The sequence below is a fragment of the Dermochelys coriacea genome, chromosome 2 (genome assembly GCF_009764565.3).
Source record: "Dermochelys coriacea isolate rDerCor1 chromosome 2, rDerCor1.pri.v4, whole genome shotgun sequence".
Lineage (NCBI taxonomy): Eukaryota > Metazoa > Chordata > Testudines > Dermochelyidae > Dermochelys > Dermochelys coriacea.
Genome location: NC_050069.1, coordinates 86,691,550 through 86,713,150, shown reverse-complemented (window position 1 = coordinate 86,713,150; position 21,601 = coordinate 86,691,550). Strand labels below are relative to the sequence as shown.

General features: G+C 39.7%; 1 protein-coding gene across 6 annotated transcripts in view; it reads left to right on the top strand.

Annotated features, from left to right (window-relative positions):
* MYOM1 (myomesin 1) overlaps positions 1–21,601 on the top strand; it is a 139,493-nt gene that overhangs the window by 78,886 nt on the left and 39,006 nt on the right. For 4 of the 6 annotated variants that reach the window (XM_043508036.1, XM_043508037.1, XM_043508038.1 and 1 more), the window contains 12 exons: positions 706–847; positions 4,274–4,473; positions 6,674–6,730; positions 7,248–7,372; positions 9,188–9,371; positions 10,056–10,230; positions 12,630–12,751; positions 13,730–14,056; positions 16,032–16,228; positions 18,086–18,212; positions 19,024–19,208; positions 20,256–20,370. In XM_043508036.1, coding sequence (XP_043363971.1) covers positions 706–847; positions 4,274–4,473; positions 6,674–6,730; positions 7,248–7,372; positions 9,188–9,371; positions 10,056–10,230; positions 12,630–12,751; positions 13,730–14,056; positions 16,032–16,228; positions 18,086–18,212; positions 19,024–19,208; positions 20,256–20,370 — 1,956 coding nt within the window. The remainder of the gene's footprint in view (positions 1–705; positions 848–4,273; positions 4,474–6,673; positions 6,731–7,247; positions 7,373–9,187; positions 9,372–10,055; positions 10,231–12,629; positions 12,752–13,729; positions 14,057–16,031; positions 16,229–18,085; positions 18,213–19,023; positions 19,209–20,255; positions 20,371–21,601) is intronic. The other 2 variants (XM_043508039.1, XM_043508041.1) reach the window with 2 other exon arrangements.

Below are 21,601 nucleotides of genomic sequence, written 5' to 3'. Positions count from 1 at the left end.
TTGAAAACGAGAACACTCTAGATCCAAACAACATTGCCTGAGCTACTGTCCAGTGCTAAGAGAATAGAGTTTGATATTTTACTTTAATAAAGCAACAGGATGACATTTAATCACCCAAGAGATTTCACTTGAAGTATGGCAGTATCTTAATCAAGATGCAAGATTCCTGATTTGGTTTGTTTTAGAGGGCCTCGATCACTGGGTGTTAGTAAATATTGATAAAAGAAAAAGAAATCTATAATAATAAGGAAGACATAGGACCCAATCCTGGTCCCACTGAAGTGAGTGGTAAAGCTTTCATTGATTTCAGTGGGAACAGAGTTTGGCTCTTAAAGAGTAACCAAAAAGAAAAGGAGTACTTGTGGCACCTTAGAGACTTACAAATTTATTAGAGCATGAGCTACAGCTCACTTCATCGGTAACTCACGAAAGCTTATGCTCTAATAAATTTGTTAGTCTCTAAGGTGCCACAAGTACTCCTTTTCTTTTTGCGAATACAGACTAACACGGCTGCTACTCTGAAACCTGTAAAGAGTAACCAGTGAGCTGTAGCTCACGAAAGCTTATGTTCAAATAAATTTGTTAGTCTCTAAGGTGCGACAAGTACTCCTTTTCTTTTTGCGGATACAGACTAACACGGCTGCTACTCTGAAACTTGAAAAAACTGTGACTCAGATTTAAAAATGTAAATCTCCATCTTCATAGATGCAGATGCTGAAATGCCAGGAGCCCCGGCTTCACCACTGGATGTGGAGTGCTTGGATGCTAACAAAGATTATGTCATTGTCTCCTGGAAACAACCTGCTGTTGATGGAGGAAGCCCTGTCCTTGGATACTTTATTGATAAGTTAGTATTTATGTCAAACTATACCTTCTACTGTGTTACTGATCATTGTTATTCAACAGCCTAATAATAATTTAGAGGCATAAAATGTGGTATCGTCATTTGTAGCTCTTCTTGATAGCTACAAATGCTGCTTTTCTATTTCAGATTCAGACTCCTAGGGCCTAATTTTATTTCCACTAAGTTTAGTGGGAGTTGGATTGGGCCCTTAATTATTTAGGAAATAATCTTGTGAGTTGCTCCTTACCCTGTACTCCCCCTGATTTCAGTGGGAGTAGAGTCCTCAGGACCATGCAGACTGTCCTGGGTAATTTGCAGAATCAGGCCCTTAATGTGTCAGCCTGGGATTCCTTCTGCAGTATTGCCAACCCCAAGTATTCAAAAATCATGTCAGGCACCAAAAAATCATTATATTGGCTTTCAGATAATACATGCTGAGTTCTTTGTATTTGCCTCTTGGTTTCTGAACCTTTAGGGTGCGCTCAAATCATGTTGCCAATCTTTTCTTTGCAAATTACTTTTTAAAAAAATGAAAGCTGAGATGCTCACATAATGTGATGAGTCATCTCTGAGTTACCCCAGAGCCTGTTTAAACCTAAGTCATCCCTGATCCAGAGAGTGTGATGAGTCATCAGAGGCAATTTGCTGCAGGTCTTGTGATAGGGCCCATGCCATTCGACTGGGGTTCAGCCAATCCACAGTGAGGACCCACCCACGTGATCCCAAAGCAGGTACATAAGCTCCTAAGCAAGGCAGTCTCTCCACTCTGTTCAACATTATTACCTGGCTAGGAGCATTCTCATTGCCTAGTAGTTCTAATAGCCTGCCTATGCTCCTGCTGTAGCTTGTCCCTGTTTCCACATTAGCCAGTCCCTGCTTCAAACTGTGTCTGCTTCTGCGTCACCCAGCTATTCTGACATGTAATCACAGGATTCCAGGAGTAGGACTTTACAGAATACACCAAATATTGTAAGACTCCTCATTAAAATCATGAGAGTTGGCAACACTAATCAGTGATTGAATATTGCTTATTCAGAAGTGTGTATAAGGATTTATAATGAGACCTAGACTGTGGGGCAGGTCTAAGTATATCAATAAGTTCAATTCAATCACGTATTCTTTTGTTTGATCACTTTCCAGTGTCCCGTAGTGTCCTAACTAATATGAGCTTGGTCTAAATTCCATTTCCCCCCACAACTCCCCCAGGAATTGCACTAAAAAACTAACAGAACAAGACACTGAAAAATAATTAATTTGAAACTGAACTAATATCAAACAATGTTACTCAACAAATCAGGTAACTGCTAGCCCAGCCACAGGATGTCTCTTATTACCCTCTGGCTTGTCAATCCATAGAGAATGTTAATATTCTACTTTTAGCTCTCTACTTTGTTTAGATCTCACAAATGCAAATATTCATCACTATTCTCAAATCCCTCTTCAAGACTTATTTCTGCCTTGGTGCCTATGGTAAATTGTCAACATGTTTATATCATTTTAATAAACTGACTCAAAACCTGCATATTGTGTATGTAACCACCTGTTCCCATTTTTGTTACCTTCACCCTCCCTTCCATACTGACCTGTTGCATCTCGTCATAAATTAGACTGTGAACTCTTTGGGGTAGGGACTCTCTCTTTATTTGTTTGTGCAGTGCTAAGCATATTTGGTTTTAATTCTTTATTTTGTAATAGTACCTACAGGCACCATCAATATCAGGGCCTATTTGCTATATGAACATATAACAAGAGACAGTCACTGCCCCCAAAGAACTTACAATCTAAGATGCACAAGACAGATAAAGGGTGGAAAAGGATCCAGGGTTAGGGTACTTGGGACTCAGGAGAGGCTGGTTCATGTCCCTGCGCCACCCCAGACTTCCTATGTGACCTTGGGCAAGTCACTCTCCCTCTGTAAAAGGGGGATGATCGTACTTCCTTTCTTCAAGGAGTGTTCTGATGATATATACATTAAAGAGTGTGAGGTGCTTAGATACTACATGATGTGATACAATTTAAATACCTAGGGTAGCTAGATTGTCCCTGTTTTACAGGTAGGGAACAGAAGCACCAGGGGCCAGATTTTCAAAGGTATTTAGGTGCCTAAAGATGCTGATTTTTGAAAAGCCCACTTGGTGCCTAGCCCCTAAGTGACTTGCCCAAGATTACAGAGACTGTAGTAGAGCCAGGAATTAAACCCACATTTCCTGAGTCCCAGCCCAACACCTTGTCCACAAGCATATCATGCTGCAATCCTGATTGGGACCTTTGGGTGCTACTGTAATACAAACAATAATAGCTGTCAAAAAGGGAAGGCTTTCTTATGGGTTCAGAGAACTATTCAGGAAGAGTAATAGTTACCCAAGCGGTTATTTCAGAGGCAACAAAAATGTTAATGGAGCTGCTAGTTTATCTTCTTATTTATCATGTTCCTAGAAACTGGGAGGCCAGTAAAGCTAGATCTTTGTCTTGTTATATATCATGAGTACAGATGGGCTGGCTACAGCAGTGACAGATAAGACAAAATGAACCTGCATTGCTGGGTTTCTAATAAGACAAATTGGCTTTTCCGTAACTGATTCCCCACAAGGAAAAAAGCTTCCTTCAGCCTATAGTTCAAGAATGAGAGAAGTGCAGAGTTTCTTTCAGCTTTAATGTGCATAGCAGGAAACAAATGAATTAGATCACCAGCCTGGTCTCCTAAAAACCTCAGTCTCTCCTGAACGCCTTCCCTGATGTGAGTTACATTTCTCTTCCCCAGAGACTCAGCTTATTGCTGCCTGGAAGGCTCACCAGCATTTTGCTATGGAACTACTGCTGGACAACTAAGCTTTGCTGATGCACTACTTGCAGTCACTGCCTCCCTTGATAATCCTGGCAGCACTCAATGCGCTGTCATGTCTGACTGTATGCTAGAGGGTTTTTTTATCCTATCCCATTTAGGTGCTGTGTGGGGTCCATCCACCTTGTCACAGAACACACCGCATATGTTTTTTTTATGAAGCCAATTATATTTGCTGGATGTTCAGCAGAGGATGTAAATTTTCAGTGCAAAGGTGGAAGAGTTCATCGCCTATAAACAGGAAGGGGAGTTGTGTGTTTCATTTCCCATGCTAAATCTGAAACTCTCACTGAAAATCCTGAGGCACACTTTAAAGTGTTTCATCAGTGAATAGCGTTACGTTTCTTTTTCTCTCTCAAGAAAGAAGCAATGCAGCTGCAGGGGATTTAGTGCCAGCATTCACATAAGGCACTTGAGCCCTTAATGCTTTGTGAGGCTGTTTTTATGTTGGCAAGTCATGAAGCTGCTAGGCAGGCTGGTAGGATCAACAATGTACATGAACAGCTGTTTGGAGTATTAGGGGTGTGTGCTCAGAGTTCTCTTTCTCTTTCCCTCTTCAGTACTACTTGAAATGTTTGTTTTTTCAGATGTGAGGTTGGCACCACTCACTGGTCCCAGTGCAATGAGACTCCGGTGAAGTTTGCTCGTTTCCCTGTCACGGGTTTGATAGAAGGTCGCTCCTATATATTTCGAGTCCGGGCTGTGAATAAAGCTGGAATAAGCATACCATCCCGGGTTTCTGAGCCTGTGGCAGCTCTGGATCCTGCTGACAGAGCTAGGCTTAGAAGTAAGAGTTTTTCAATCTATTCCCTAAGACAGTTTTTCTCAATTAGGGGTACCCCTATCGCTGGGGGCATGCAGAGATCTTCCATGGGGTACATCAACTCATCTAGATATCTGCCTAGTTTTACAACAGGCTACATAAAAAGCACTAGCAAAGTCAATACAAACTAAAATTTCATATAGACAATTACTTGTTTATATTGCTCTTTATACTATACATTGAAATGCAAGTACAATATTTATATTCCAAATGATAAAAATGAGAAAGTAAGCAATTTTTCAGTAATAGTGCACTGTGACACTTTCAAATTTTTATGCCCTTTATGTATTTTTGTAAGCAAGTAGTTTTTAAGTGAGGTGAAACTTGGGGTACGTAAGACAAATCAGACTCCTAAAAAGGGTACATTAGTCTGGAAAGGTTAAGAGCCACTGCTCTAAGAGGCTTAAGAAGTTTTATCTCTTACAAGAATATATGCACATTTGTTTTGTAAGCCCTCAAAGTTTCCACAAGAGGGAGCAATGCAAAAACAAAATATCTTTTGTAAACTTGGATTTACCAAGAAAACCGCCCAAGCTTGAAGGCTGAATCTTCTCGCCAAAGCTTGTCTTCTGTTATCTGAAGTACAAAGCTGTGTACTTACAGGAAATTGAAAAAAGGAGCAGAGCAGTTGCCTGGAGAGTGCTGCTTTGGTTTTATTGGCGGATTCCATGAATAGTCTCTTGCAGTGTAGCAGGTAAGGGGGTCTAATTCTATCAAAGCCATGGATCACACCCGCATAAAACGAGTAGGCCAGTGGAGAATCAAGCTCAGACTCTTTACTTGAAAGTTAATGTTTTGTGAGTCACAGTCCTTATCCTGTGGACTGCCAGTTTTGCTCTTTCAGTGACAAAAAAGGACTTCCAAGCACTGATGGTAGATTTTTATTTAAATGTTTATTTTTACTTCCAAGTATCCACCCCATGCTGAAACACATGCCTAAAGTCCAGTTCTTTCCACTCCACTCTGAAGTTTTTGTAATTAAAACAAGTCAGGGTGAGGGAAATACTGTACTGAACCCTGTTCTCAGTTGTTCAAATGGCATGCAGAGCCACAGGAGTGGTGCCACAGGAGTCGCCAGCCTGTGCTGTAGTCAGATGATCAAAATACCCCACTTGAAATTTAAAAAAGGAAATGTTAGAGAAAGGCTCGGGCTCTAAAGGCCCAGGAAAGTTGATTGCCACCTTGCACAGAGAGGAGTTGTGCAACCTGGGACTTGGGAGGCATTGTTTTCTTGCAAGGCAAGAAAGGCAAGACTTGGAATGGGTGAGGAGCTTGTCCATGAGTAGGAAGCTTGGTCTACATAACATACTACCCTCCTCTTTGTTGTCTCTCCCTTTCCTCACCTCCATGCTTCCCCTCGCTTAGTCTGTCTTACTCCTGGATGATCTTCTTTTCAATCCCCCTCTTTTCTTCCCTCCCTTCTACCTTTCATGGCCTGACAGCAATTCAGAAAAGTAATTCAGGAGATCTGACTTTCATCTGTGAGGAGATCTGCTACTCCAAGGTGAAAGTGCATTGAGCAGGTTAATAGTCTAACAGGCAGAACAATGCACTGGACTGGCAGTGAGAAAATCTGGGAGGTTTTCCCAGTTCCTAGGTCAATCTAAAACCATTGCAGGATTTCTGCCAGTTAGAATAAAATGTCTTCAGCCAGTCCATCTGCTGGATAATGGACTCAAGCTTTCAATCTGGCCTTCTGTTAATATAGTCCATTTTCATTATTGAAACCTTGTGGGCACAGGTTAGTTTTCTTGGTACAAATAAAGGAGGCTTACAGTGCTGCTAATGGACTGCAGTGCACTACCAGATGTGTCCAGGATTTCTTAAATACTACGTGTATGGTTTTTGTTGTTGGTTTTTAAACTGACATTTGAATAATTACTCTAAAATCATTTTTTAAAAGTTTTGTCCAGAACATTCAGTATCTTAGATGGAGATTACATATATCTCATATAATTCCAACAATTTGCTTTGAATAATAAATGAAAGAAAAGGAGTACTTCTGGCACCTTAGAGACCAACACATTTATCTGAGTGTAAGCTTTCGTGGGCTACAGCTCACTTCATTGGATACTCTGAAATAATAAATGAGTTACTTTTGCATTATTTTCAAAACAGTTTCTCATCTGTCTCACTCCTATGATAACTCTACTCTCTATTTCAGGTCATCCTTCTGCTCCCTGGACAGGACAGATTATTGTCACTGAGGAAGAACCTGCAGGTAAACGCGTACCTTCTCTTAAAAAGGTCTGACCTGATGCTGATTGAAGTCAGTGAAAAGACTCTCACTGACTTCAATGGGCTTTGGATCAGGCCCAAAGTCCTTTACAGTTAAAATTTCTGTAGCTTAAAATACCTCTGAATTTAGCTGTCATGATTTATGTTGTTCAGGTCCAAATAAATAAACATGAAAACATAAACAATTTACGCAAATTCAGAAACAGTATTTAGATATTTTTAACTCTGATATTTTTTTAAAGAAATCAGACTCCAAAACAGTGAGATCTGCATGAGATACTTGCTTTATGCTTTCATCAGGATAATCATTCAGAAATTCAAGTAAGTCAGTGCACATTTTGAGGAATTTTAAAAATCACTCAGCTTTGAAATTGTCTGACCTGACAGAAATAAATCTATTGATGTTTTCGCAGGAGCACCTGGGGGCAGGGCTAGGGACTCGGCTAGCCTACCGACCTGATTCAAACATAAACTTCCTTCTCTTCTGTCATGTTCTACAGAGGGTGTTGTTCCTGGCCCGCCTTCAGACCTCCATGTTATTGAAGCCACCAAGAACTATGTTGTGCTCAGCTGGAAACCCCCTGGAGAACGGGGTCATGAGGGTGTCATGTACTTTGTGGAAAAGGTAAAATCGCGGCATCAAAGTAAAGTGAAGTGTCGTCATCTTCTTCTTAAAAGTTTGCTTTGCCATCTTGTCTAATCTTCCCAAGCTACTTTACACTGAGACCTTCAGACTATTCTTTTCCATATTCAAAGAGCAAAACATGTGCACTCAGTCTAGATGACTTTTACTGTTGATTAAGGAAAACCACAGAGAAAAAAAGAACAAAGATAAAATCTCCACTAAAGTTAAATCAGAGTGTGCCTCTCACTTGAACTACATCATGGGCCCACATCCTAGCAGATAGGCAGATGGACTTTCTACATAAGGGTGCAGTACAGGGAAAGCAGAATCATACAAATACCACACCCGTTAAATAAGGCTAGTCTTGTGGGAGGTCTGGGTTCACACTGTGGCTGGAGATGTTCCTCAAGAGGGCCATTTGGCATCAACTCTTCTTTTCCTTCTTCATCTGTATCCTCATATTCATCCTCTATAATAACATTTTCATTGACTACTTCTTCAAGCTGATAACAAGCACAACACATTTCTTTTGCAATCATACACAATCATCAGTCTTAATTTTAGTGCCCTCTCTTTTTTGAATCTTTATGTTGTACCTGCTGGCCAATGTAATTCTTAATTTTCTCCCCTTTTAGCTCTTCCAGGTCAGTTGCTGCTCCCCCAAATCCTTCTGACAATGCTTGTTTTCCCCATTTTGTTCCCTTACTGGTCTAGGCGTAACATCATGGGAGACGTACCTTGTGGGTTCTCTATTCTGTGTTGTTTCTCATTTAGCTTGTGAAATCTGGTAAATCAAATCTAATTAGCAAAGTACATTTAAAGAATGATGAATTTTCTGTACAGTGGACTGTGGTATACATGACAAAAGAAAATCTGCAACACAGCGTGGCAGGGTTCTCCCTCCATTTTTTACCTTCGTGCCCTTTAAGTGTCTGCTCAAGAAAGTGTTGTGCTAGTCCATTGAATTCAGTAGCAGATGTGATGTGTGCTACTGATGTTTTTCTGAGGAATATTTGAAATTCCTCAAACAAATTGAGAACCTTTAGGTAATCCACATGGAGTGAACATATTCTTTATTTTATCAATAATATTGGCAGCAGAAGTGTTCATCATATGCTGTACTTCTGGCCACCTGGAACAAGCATCAGCCACAAATACAATGCACTTGCTTTTTTCCGCCCCCCTAAAAAATCAAGGCCAGATGGTGGCTGATCATGACCTAGTACGTAGGGGAAGGGAGAAAGTGCAAGGAACCACCTCTACTTTGCAGCCTCCAACAATCACATTTTCTATGTTTAGAAGAAAGTAGGGACTGCACATTGCTAGTGCATTGTATACTGCAGTCCACCCTCAAAGGATGCTCTGGAGTGGCCAGGGAGCTCCAAGAAGCACTGTGGTGATGTTACTGCTTTGCCCCTCTGATAGTCCTGGAGACCTTTCTGTGAAAGATGCTTCTTTTTCCCTCCTGAAAATTCTACAGCCAGAGCAAGGATTGGAGCACTAGATATGATGCAGAATTGGTCCTACACACAAAGATGCAGAATTGGCAGTACACACAAAGAATTCTAGGATGTACCAGCTATGACATAGTGAAAACAGGAAGCCTCTAGGAATAGGTGATCACTTGGCGAACTCATGAGGTGGGAAATCTATTTATTCATTCTGCGGCCTGGCCAAGAAGAATGTGGCTCCACATCTTCCAAAATAGCTGTGGGGTTGGCAGTCAGATGGAACTTCTTGGCAGTCTAGATTGTCTACTGAGTTCTGTGCATTGAATAGCTCTGTCTTAATGGCTGTTTCTTGTTTTGAATGCAGTGCATTGCAGGCACAGAGAACTGGCAGAGAGTGAACACTGAAATCCCTGTAAAGTCTCCTCGCTTTGCTCTTTTTGACTTGGCTGAAGGGAAATCTTACCGTTTCCGTGTTCGCTGTTGTAATTCTGCTGGCGTTGGTGAACCCTCAGAAGCAACTGAAGCTACTGTGGTGGGTGACAAACTTGGTAAGTGTATAGTCAGACATATTATCCTGTATCTGTGGCTATCCTTTAAGAGCATCAAGTAGTTATTTTGCTTGAAGCAGACACATGGATGCTCCATAATTGACACAACTGTGAATGGTAGACAGTGATTTGTTCTTTTTTTTTTTTTTGTTCATTGTGACTTGAATTGTGGATCCTTTTGTATATATTGAGGTGGCAGATGCTGACCAAGAACATCAAGGACTTCAAATAATCATGCAAATAACTGCAAAGACCACAAATAATAAAAAAAAATGCGCAATTTTTTTGGATAAAAAATGTTTTATTTCATTTGAAATTTTTCACAGAAAAGAATTTCCAAATTTGACCAGCCCTAGTTGTTTTTATTTTATCAAATTATGCAATCTAAAACAAAACTAAATCTTATACTTCTAAAATTGATACAAGGACTTTTTCTTGTGGAGGAAAATCCAAGATAGTAGCCACAATAGAGTAACCTTGGCTACTTTAGAAGCTTTAAAAGTTGAGGGCTGAATTCTACTCAGAGTTACACTAGTGTAAATCTGGAGTACAAAAACTCAGATGAAGTCATTGGAGTTGCTTGGATTCACACTTTCATAATCAAGAGCAGAATGTAATCCTTATTTTTATATTGGTAAATTTTACCCTTATTAGTTACTAATTTATTTTTGTTTGTCCCCCCAGATATTCCGAAAGCCCCTGGCTGCATTATACCAACCAGGAATACAGATACCTCAGTGGTTGTCACTTGGACAGAATCTAAAGATGCCAAGGAGTTGGTTGGGTACTACATAGAAGCAAGCATAGCTGGATCTGGCCATTGGGAACCAAGCAATAACAATCCAGTGAAAGGCACAAGGTAGTGGATATAAAAACATAGAAGGCAGGTTTGCTGGTCCCCAAGCATGGCAAGTTTGTTTGCTGGTTTATATACTTTATGGCTATAACAATAATAATAGTACTAGTATTGTGGTAGCAAACTAAGGTCTGAATCAAGATTGGGGCCACATTGCACTAGGTGCTATACAAACGTATATTAAATCATGGTCTCTGACCCCAAAAAACTTACAATCTAATTTTAATTCAGAGGCAACAAGTAAGTGTAACTAACAAAAAGGGAAGTGGCAGCAAGCAAGGGAAGAACATGAGTAACAAATAGGCTAGCTATTGTACAATAGTACAAAATAGTAAGATAAAGAATGAGTGAGCTTGCAAACTTAGAAAACTAGATTGCATAATGTTAGGGAGCAAAGATCTCCATTTTGAAGGGCAATGGTAAATATTTCTAGAACAGCATAACTAATATGACACCAGGAAATGTGGCTGCTTTCTCTCCAGCTGCCCTTCCTGTCACTGCTGTTTCACTTTCATCATCAAAGAGACTCATGAGCACATTAAAAAATTCCATGCTACATTGCAAATGTACTAATTCCTTTCATACAGAACTCACATCCTTTATTCATACTAAATTCATTCTGTCAATCAATGAAGTTACTCCAAATTTACACCTTCATAAATTAAACCAAAATTTGGCCCAATAGGAATTTTGCCTGAGTAAGAATCTAAGAATCGGGCCCTTAATTAGCAAATTCTGATCTGATCCCGGTTACACTGCTGTAAATCCAGAGAAATTCCATTGAATTCAAGGGAGTTATTGAATATTTATGTTGTAATTGAAAGCCAGGTCTGGCTTATTATGACTTATTATAGTAACTGATTAACATTGCTAACATTACAATCATTAGTCACCATGATAGAGAATTATTATTATTAGAGTGCCTAGGTTCCAGTCAGCATTGAGGTGCCTTCGTTGTATTGAGGATTTTAAAGACACAGAGTAAAAGATGTTCCCTGCCATGAAGCACTTACAACCAATGCTATTTATTATCCTATAGTTTAATGAAGCTGTTGCCTGGGTAAAAATGTACATCAACCTTCTGTCCATATTGACTCTTCTATTTAAATGTTAAGGAGGTTACTGTGTGACGTTTAGAAGCAAGAAACTGAAGTTGAAATTCTGACCTCTTTTTTTCTGCTCTTTTCTCTATATTTACTATAACTTTCATGGTTTATTATAATTTTTTCAAGTATGGTTGAAGAAAAATTATAGAAGAAACTCATACTAACCACATAACATTACACCTAGCATTATAAGCATGGCACTGAAGCAGACATAGGTCTAGGTCCTACAGGTCTTTGTGATGTACCTGTTGGAAAGTACAAGCATGAGCAGAGGCTATGTGTGGGTGCAGTTAAGGCCTTGTCTACACTGCGGGTGGGTGGGGGCAAGCTAAGTCTGTCTAAGTTACGCAACTTCAGCTACGAAAATAGCGTAGCTGAAGTCGACATACTTAGAGCTACTTACTGTGGTGTCTTCACTGCAGTAGGTCGACTGCTGCAGCTTCCCCATTGACTCCACCTATACTTATCATTCCGGTGGAGTACCGGAGTCGACGGGAGAGTGCTCAGCAGTCAATTTATCGCGTCTTCACTAGACGTGATTAATCGACCCCCGCTGGATCGATCATTCAGGAGGTAAGTGTAGACATGCCCTTATGAACAGAAGGAAGCTACCCCCTGACACAGCAACTCCCATGCTCTCATGAGCTCATGGAAAAAAGTGTTAGGTGTTGGTAGAGAAAGGGCATGTCTCAGGAGACACGAGTGCGATCCTTGTTATGCAAATGAGGTGCTTAGCTGTGCCCTCTGTTCTTTGACCTTTCTCCTGCTAGTAGGCAGAAGTAATTGATTGCTTACTGAGAAGTGCTCTTTATCCTGCCCATCACATTATACCTTGTACTTATCCTTGCCCTGCCACTATCTATACCTGGGCTGTGCAAGATTAATCCCATAGGGGGTTAATATGGCAAGTAAATGACTATTTCATTTTTAAAAGGAGAAATGATAATTAACTTATTCACAAAAAGCAAAATGCTCATTTTATTTTTTCATATTTCACCTCTGTTTGCACATTTCCATAAGCCTCACTTTTATGAGACAGAACCCTTAAATTAGCATAAGAATTGCTCACATACAGATTGGTTTGACAGTCATTTCCAGACTACTATTGAAACATACGTATTTGCTTCCGTGAAATAAAATTTCATATCAGCCTTCCTGCTGATATCCAAGTCTCCTTTGTATGTTGTCTCACTGCAATACAAATACTACAGGGGCCCCACTCAGGTCAATGGCAAACTCCCATTCACTACAGCGGGGTAGGGGTTTTCTAAGTGTTCCTTTACTGTTTTGCTTTAGATTCATTTGCCATGGACTCGTCACTGGTAAGAACTACATTTTCCGAGTCAGAGCTGTTAATGCGGCTGGACTCAGTGAATATTCACAGGAATCAGAGGCTATTGAAGTCAAAGCAGCCATTGGTAAGCTATGTTCCATTGCCATGGTCAATAGTAAACAAAAATTTGAATGATTCCAGAAATTTTTTTTCAGCAATTATTTGTAACTAATTATATTGTTTTACTTTAGTATTGTCCACAGATAATGATTTTCCCATTGGTCATATCATGTGTAATGCTTCACAGCCATACTTTTGCAGTCACTTAGTCACTGCGCACGTGTAGATTGTTCATCTTCACCATCCAGGCTTCCTCAAATGTTATTCATGAACCACTGTATGAAAATGCTGTTAAGTTCACATCATAGTTCACTGAAAAATGGAATGCCAATCTAATTTCATAGTGTGATATAAATCACCTCTAATACACATCATCCTGCATAAAGTCAGTTCCTATATCTAAGGGCTTGATTTATTTTCATACCTGAACCTGCTGCTAATGCTGTCGTTCTCTTCTGTAAACCTCCTAAAACCCTGTGCATCTGACATATTGTTGATGAGCTATTTCTGTTTTGCCACTGCCTGAACTAACATAAGGAGACTAATGAACTCACTGAACCAGAACAAATTGTATGTTTTCAACATTCTAACTCAGTTTGATACAAATAGACAACCTCCCAACCTCAGAAGACAAGTGTGGCACAGAGGCATTTCTAAAGATGAGCTGAAACGATCCTAGATATGGGTTAAAGAGTCTAATCTTAAAAGAAGTATGGCAAGTGACAATCCCTTTACTTCTATTAGCTTCCCAGATTATGGACGTCACATCTGTGCTGTAAAATATATGCCATTAAAAAAAGAGTTACTTGTAATGAGAAGCTTGGGAGGTACTATATTCTTTTCACATTTCTCATGAGTCGAAGCATATCATAATATCTGCAAAAATCATGTTTGTTCATGTCCTGCCTGTGTTCTTTGTGGCCATTTCTTCATTCTGTTGAATAAATGAAGAAAAAGGAATGATGTCTAATTAAAAATGTCTGTTATTTTCTGGCAATTACAGGGGGAGGATTGCTTCATGGTGTGTGTCCTGAATTGAGTGGTAAAGCTGGTGGACTAACAGACTACACTACCTCCTGGGAAGGCATGCATGAGTCCTTCCAGCCTATCTTTGACACAGATGCTTTGCTAAAATGCAATGCTAAATTTAACAGACACGTGCTACCCAGTAGCTCTGATAAGCTGGGGAGTACAGGAGTCAGTGAAGTAAGAGAAATGGTTAAGAATGTTCCTACACCTTCACCACAGAAGGGAGCTGCTAAGCAGGCAAGTAAGACTCAACCTGGGGATCCTTTGGCATTGGAGAAAATGAAAGAGAAGGAAGATATAGGTGAGAGCTCATAAACAGATTTCACCATTTCAGCACATTCATCTCAGACAATTTTCATCTCTTATCATCCAACTCACAATGGACATTCTCACCGATGATGCATCTTCCATCAGAGCCATTTACATACTCAGCTTTTCATTAAGGGTCATTATGCATGGAATGGTATGGGGGACCATTTCCCATACATTGTGTCTGTTGACAGCAAAACGTTTACAATCATTTACTAATTTAATAGCTTGCTTTACTTTACTTTATATATTACACTTATGTATCCAAAAATATCATGACTTCTAAATCACTTTGGCGGTGTTTCTGGGGATAGCAACAAAGCTTGTATTCGCAAAAGAAAAGGAGTACTTGTGGCACCTTAGAGACTAACAAAGTACTCCTTTTCATTTGTGAATACAGACTAACACGGTTGCTACTCTGAAAGCTTGTATTGCATAGTCAGAGGGATTTTTAACACCTGCCAGCAATTCATTCTCTATAAGGGGTCTTGATATTCAGATTCTAGATTATATACAAAGGAAACAAAATCCCATGAGTTAATTGTTATGTGATAGTGAGTAGGAACACCTCTGCTGTTATTAGATATATTGAGTTCCTTTGTGGATTTATGCTCAGACTTCTTATACTTTAAGGCATAGTGCTAGTGAATATTATATATTATATTTGTCAGTTGACAGTAACAGTTTAATGGAGAAAACCCATCAAGTTTGTAGGTGCACATACAGCAGTTATATGCAGCCAACACTTTAGCATCCACCATACTTAAGGACACTGGGCTAGATCTTCAGCTGTTATAAACTGGTTACTTCAGTAGAGCTATGCTGACACAAGCTGATATAATCTGTTAAATAAGAAAATGGGGAATTACTGTAATATGTACACAATTAGACTTTTCTTATACATCATCCAGCAATACATGCCCATCGTTGTGGTATCTGAGCACCTGTCTAAATATATACCTACATACAGTTCAATACACTTCAGCAATAGCTTCCTGCACAATATATTAAATTAAATGTAGTTAATCATTGATAAAGTTATCCTTGATTTCAAAGACAATAGGTTTTTTCCTGCAGGTTTTCTTTACTAATTAAAATAAAGTTTTTGCTGACTGGATGATATGTTATTCTGAAAGAACATTCAGCATATGAGGTCCTTCAGAATTCTGAGCTACATCCAAAGTGAGATTAAGAGTTCCTAAGTATTGCCAACAGCTGACCAGTGGTAAATACTCTGTGTACAAATATTCCACCGGGATGTATGTAGGGAATATTGTAAAGAAGTGGGTGCAGTTGTTGGACTGAAGTTTCATGCTTTCTATGTTGGTTTAAAAAAAAAATTGTGCTCCAGATATTTTTAAAGTAAGCTCCAGAAACAGGCCTCTTCCATTTCTGATCAGCTTTGTCTATGACTGCGCTTTCCTTCAGTAAGGTAAGTTTACCCAAAGGGTGCAATGATATCATTATAAAATTAAGACACCAAAAATGAGGAAGTAGGTGGTGCTGTATTACCTCTGTTCTCATCAGGGAAGCGTGGGGTAAAAAAAGGAACTAAAAAAAAAAATTGAGTGTGGGAAAAAGTTGGTTTCAGCAAAAGAAAACAAATCATTGCATCTCCAAAATTTTGCAAGACTGCTATGGTATTAGTTTTAGTTCTTCATCTTTCACTGTATTGAAAATGAAACCTGCTCACTTATGAGAGAGCTGCAGTTGCAACACACACTTTCACTGTGTATTAGCTTGTTTCTCAAATATCAAACACTGCTGTATAGCTAATGCTTATGTAGCTTAGTTTTTATTGGGCTTATGGAGGCCTTCATCCTGCATTCCTTACACCAGCAAAATTTCCATTGACTACAAATGGAGATTTTCCTGACTAAGAAGTACAAGATGAGAAAGCCAGACAAATGCTCGTTTGACTAGTAGAATGATTACTGCCTACTCATATGATGTTCATGTTGACACAGCTGCCCCATCTCCACCTTATGACATCACTGTACTTGAAAGTGTTCGTGACTCAATGGTGCTAGGATGGAAACAGCCCAAAAGCATTGGCGGAGCTGAAATTACTGGCTATTATGTGAACTATCGTGAAGTGATTGATGGAGTTCCTGGAAAATGGAACGAGGCCAACATTAAACCAATTAGTGAGAGGGCCTACAGGGTAAGAGGTTAATTTTCATATTGCTGAGCATGCATCAGAAGTATATATGTAACAAGACAGATTAGGAAAAACAGCTTCTAATTAATTGTTTCCAGTGGATTGGGATGTTTGTCAGAGATATTCCATAGCAAACAAATGTAGTCTAATATTTTCTTGGTTTATTCATTCTTTAATGCCACGGATATAATAAGAGTTATGCTGTCCTTTTTTGGAAGTATTTTGGGTTCCTTGATAGAATGGTGCTATATAAGTGAAAAAGTATTATTACTCTATTAAATGTGACTCAGAAACCTGATCTACAATTTAATAGAGGGTATTCAGCTTTTTAAAAGCCATTTCATGTCTTAGATGGTTAATACGTTCCTCACAATGATTTGTGATTCTACATCAGGTGTGTATTAGGATGAAAAGTAAAACAATGTATTCTTCTAGTCCTTTGCTTCTTGTCAGTGTTTATTTCTAAAGCACAATAAGAATCATCAGTTAACATGTCTCGGATGCAGAGGATTTGTATATAAATGTTTAGTGCCATCCCCTGCCCTCTGCTTTGTGGGTGGGAGTAGAGTAAGTTAAGCTTTTTCCTATGGCTGTCTCTACACTACACATTTTGAGTGCTAAAACTTTAGTCATTCAGGGGTGTGAAGAAACACACCCCTGAGCGCCAGTATAGACAGTGCTCCCAGCGCTAACGCTACTGTCCCTCATTGTTTTTTATCGCTGGGAGAGCTCTCCTGTGGCGATAAAGCGTGACTACACTGCCCATGTCACAGCGCTGCTGTGGCAGCGATTCCACGGCCGTGCTGTAACGTGGGCAGCGTAGACATACCCTGAGTGTACTCCTCAATCTACACACTTAGCTACTGAACGAGCTACTTTCAGCCTGGCACCCATCACCATAGTATCTAAGAACTCATGTCACCAACAGAAGCTACACATGCCCAGCATCTTTGAAAATGGGGCCATTAGCACTTAATAGAGTATTAGGGGGTTGAGCCACTCCTGTGCTGACTGGAGAAGTCATGGTCTGTGGCTCGATCCTGATCCAGCTTGCAAGTATGTTACCATCTGCAGCACATAATTGTCATGAGTGCATACGGCTGCTTTTTAAATGAGTTCCGGCGTACACCTCACTACAGGGACAGCTCCTATGTCAGTAGGCTGAATTATGTCATTAACGCATGGCTGGTGACACTCTGCTCCCTACCTCCCTAGCACAATATCTAACAGTAAAGGTAGGTTGGGGTTTTTTTGTTTGTTTGTTTTTATTACAGTTTATGCACATTTAGAACGTTCATATACTAGGTTTAAGCTACAGATCTTTATTGGTATAACGATGTTGCTCAGCAGTGTGAAAAATCCACCCCCTGAGGGATGTAGTTATACCAACCTAACCCCCTGGGTAGATAGACCTATGTCGATGGGAGAGCTTCTCCCCCGACATAGCTTCCCCCTCTGGGGGTGGATTAACTATGCTGATGGGAGAAGCTCTCCTGTCAGGTGTGGTAGTGTCTTCACTAAAGACCTAGAACAGTGGAACTGCACCACGGTAGTGCTGTACACAAAGACAAGCCCATACTCTCAAGCCTTTCTCAGTTTGTTCAGAAGTGGCTGTTTATAGTATTGGCCAGACATCAGCACACAAAGGTAGCTTTTGTGGTGCCTTTTCTTTCTTAAATCTTTGAAAAGAAATAAGGGTATACATAACTGATTTTTAATATTGCTTTCACCTGTTCATTTTACAGGCTTTATAAAGAGAATTTGTATCCTAGAGTTTTAATATGTGGCATAGTCATCAGTGCAACCTCCTTCTACAACTTTAAAGCAAAGTTAATGGGTATAGTTTTATTAATCCTGCAGATTCACAATTTGAAGGAAAACATGGTGTACCAATTCCAAGTGGCTGCTGCTAACCTAGCTGGGGTCGGCACTCCCTCCCCACCTACTCGATCCTTCAAATGTGAAGAATGGACCGTTGCTGTTCCAGGTAAAAATGTAAACAGAACATCAAAGCTCAACATCATTGAGTGGAGCATACTAAATCCACACTCTATACAAAATGAGAGAGGAATGCTGCTATCTAGAACAGTGTTCTGTTCTTATTCTCAGCAGGATGCATCCTGAGGTCTGCTATGGGTTTGCTGCTACACCTGCTATGTGCTCTCAGTTCCAATAAAAATCAATGGAAGTAAAATTGCTCAGCACATAAGGCTTGACTCTCCACTGCTTTGCAGAGTCATTTACACCTGCAAAGTGGGTGTTAAACATTGCTCTTCTGCTTTGATAGCATTGAATACCCACGTTGCAGCTAATTGTTTATTTCTTTTCTATTTAGGTTCCTATACTACATCTATGCCTGGTGTAAATGTCTACACAAAGTGCAAGGCAGTGAAGAAACAGGCCCTTTAGCTCTGTCCTAAATAAGTCAGTTCAGGGCCAGATCCAATACCCACTAAACTTAATGAAAAGACTCCTATTGACGTCAATGGGCATTAGATCAGACTCTCAACAAATGAATGAGTTTAATAATTAACTTCTCTCCCTGTCATTTGATGAGACCAGTCATTTATGTTTGATTGAGACATTGTAGGTTAGAAAAAAGGGAAATTGGATCATTTTGGGAGCTAGTTCATTTTTGGGACTGTATAAGTTCACAGGTACAATGAAGTTGTATCTACTTACACCCACTCTGAATTTAGCCCACAGTCTTTTTGAAATGGTACATTTTTCATTTGTTTTATGCAATTGCCGTGGCTTTATCCAATGCACAAGATTTCAACTTTTTTTCTATCCTTTAGGACCACCCCATGATCTCTTATGCACTGAAGTTAGAAAAGACTCCTTGGTTTTACTGTGGAAACCACCAGTTTATATTGGCCGCAGTCCCGTAACTGGTTACTATGTTGATGTGAAGGAAACAGAAGCAACAGATGAACATTGGAGGAGTGTCAATGAGAAGCCAATTGCAAATAAATTCTTAAAGGTAATCAGTTTTGTAACCAAATTCAATTACACCAGTGCAACTTCTGTGAAGTCAGTTCTAGGTATGCCATTCTATTTTGGTAGTGCTTCCTTATAGTTTTAGCTTATCAAGCTATGTTGGGCCCTCAGTTACACCCATGTAATGCTAGCAGAGTCACATAGGGGTTTAACTTGGAAGAAAATTTGTCCCAATAAGTCTAAAAATAAAAGAATGCACTACCAAAGTGAAATGGCGTTCCTAAAATAGTGTTATAACACAGATGTATCCTCTGTATTTCCTGACTCAAAGGTGAACACAAGTGGCAAATCACTGAGGTGTGTGCTGTGAAAATACAACAGGATGACTGCTTTTTACATAATATACCCTGTCATCTAATTTTTTTGTGAGTTTGTAATTTAGATGGCTATGCTATTATAGTACATAATTTCATGGTGCAATTTCTAAATATAAGATTAACTGTATCTTGATTCTAAACATTCTTCCAGGAGTGTACAAATGTATACATACATTTGAAATTTGTATATTTCAAAGGTCATTTAAAAAAACCTCTCACTTTAAAATGTGATCTTTGCTTGTGTATTTTTAAAGGGACATTGGAATGTAGTGTAGCCTCAAACTGGATGTTAAAATCATTATAATCCAATAGAGAATGACCTCCAGATTCTAAATATCTATGGTTTGAATTATCCACTTTGACTACAATTTTTTTTAAAAGCCAGAATTGACCTGCAGTATTTTTGGTCTGCAGCTGCAGAGGCAGATGGGCTGCACAAGAGTTAAAAACATCCTGTTCCCAGAAATGTGCTAACATCATTGATGACACCATCAAAAATGCTGGCTAGACACAAGTAGCAAACAAAAATAAGTTACAGTCACGTTAGCCTGGATGGGAGGGACATGAGGAAAGTGGAAGTTGCCAAGAGGAAAAGGAGAAAAACAAAAGAGGAAGATAAATTATTGTCAAGCCTCCAAACTAGTGTTCTAGATATGGAAGAGTAAAATGAACTGCTCAGTAGTGTACCTTGCTTCTCTATTTGCTTGTTCTAGGTCAGTGGCCTAAAGGAAGGTGTCAGCTATCTGTTCCGGGTGCGAGCAACAAATCAAGCTGGTGTCGGGAAACCTTCTGATACCACTGACCCTGTCATAGCAGAAACACGACCAGGTTCGTTTGTTGTTTTGCATCTGCATTAATACAGATTCATATTTATCAGACATGCTCATAAGCAGAGAATACACACAAAGGAACTGAACCCATCTGCCCTTCAATGCATTACCAATGCACCAAGCCCTTTTCCTATGAAGGATATCAGTTGAGTGTGACTCTTTACCTCCTTTATAAAATACATTTTCTGAAAACACTTGGATACCCATACTATACATACACATAAATACTGGAACACACAAATATGGTAAAATAATATTTGTATGTAAATGCAGATAAATACATAAATAGAGGGTCCAATTGTTCCCCTAAATCAGTGCATGGAGTGTAACTTCCACACTTAGGTTTTACTCTTCCCCAGATAGAAGGGAGATCAGTTGCAGCTGCCACTGCTGCTCATATCCCTTCAGTCCCTTGACTCACAGAGACTACCTGGGGAGGAGACAGGCTGTGAATGAGCCAAGGAGAATGTTCTTTTTCTTCCTTGACACCAACAGTAAATCCTTCCACAAGTTAACATAGACACCATCTGTGCTGTGGAGACTACCTTTACATGGAGATCCCAGGGCAGCTGCTAACTGGAGAAATGCTTTCAGCATTGCTCCACTGAATCCACAATGCTAGAAAGGTGTGGAGAGAAACAGAGAACCCAAGAATCAGTGTGGAGGCACAGAATCTCTACACAGCTGGACCCAGAACTCCAGTGGATCCATGGGTTTCATATAGGTATCTGAATATCTGTGGTTTTGGACTCTGGACCCCTGCTATTTCCACTGGGACATAGCTCTTAATAAAACAGAAGAACATGAAGGAATCCCTGTAAGCCTCATATAGCTTTCCTCTCTCCAGACCCTTTCCATTGGTATTTCCATAGGAAAAGGCGTTGGGCCCATAGATTTTTAATCTACTCATAAGAGGTAGTACTGTTGTTAGAACTGACACACAATACATGAAACTAATAAAAACAAACACGAAAGTAAAACATCTAAGACTCTGAGGCTCATGCAGGTATATTTTTTGTGCGGTAAACAAAAAGATACAAGATGAAAAATGTACCCCCAAAATCTCTTTTAGATACATAATTTAGTAACAATTTAGTATAAGATAAACACATCTAAGGCTGCAGCCTAGTTCTAGGAGCTCCTTGACCCATTGGGACTTTTTGCCAGTCACCAATGAGAGCAGGACGGGGCCCGTAAAATATGTCTACACTTCAATAAAACATCGCATG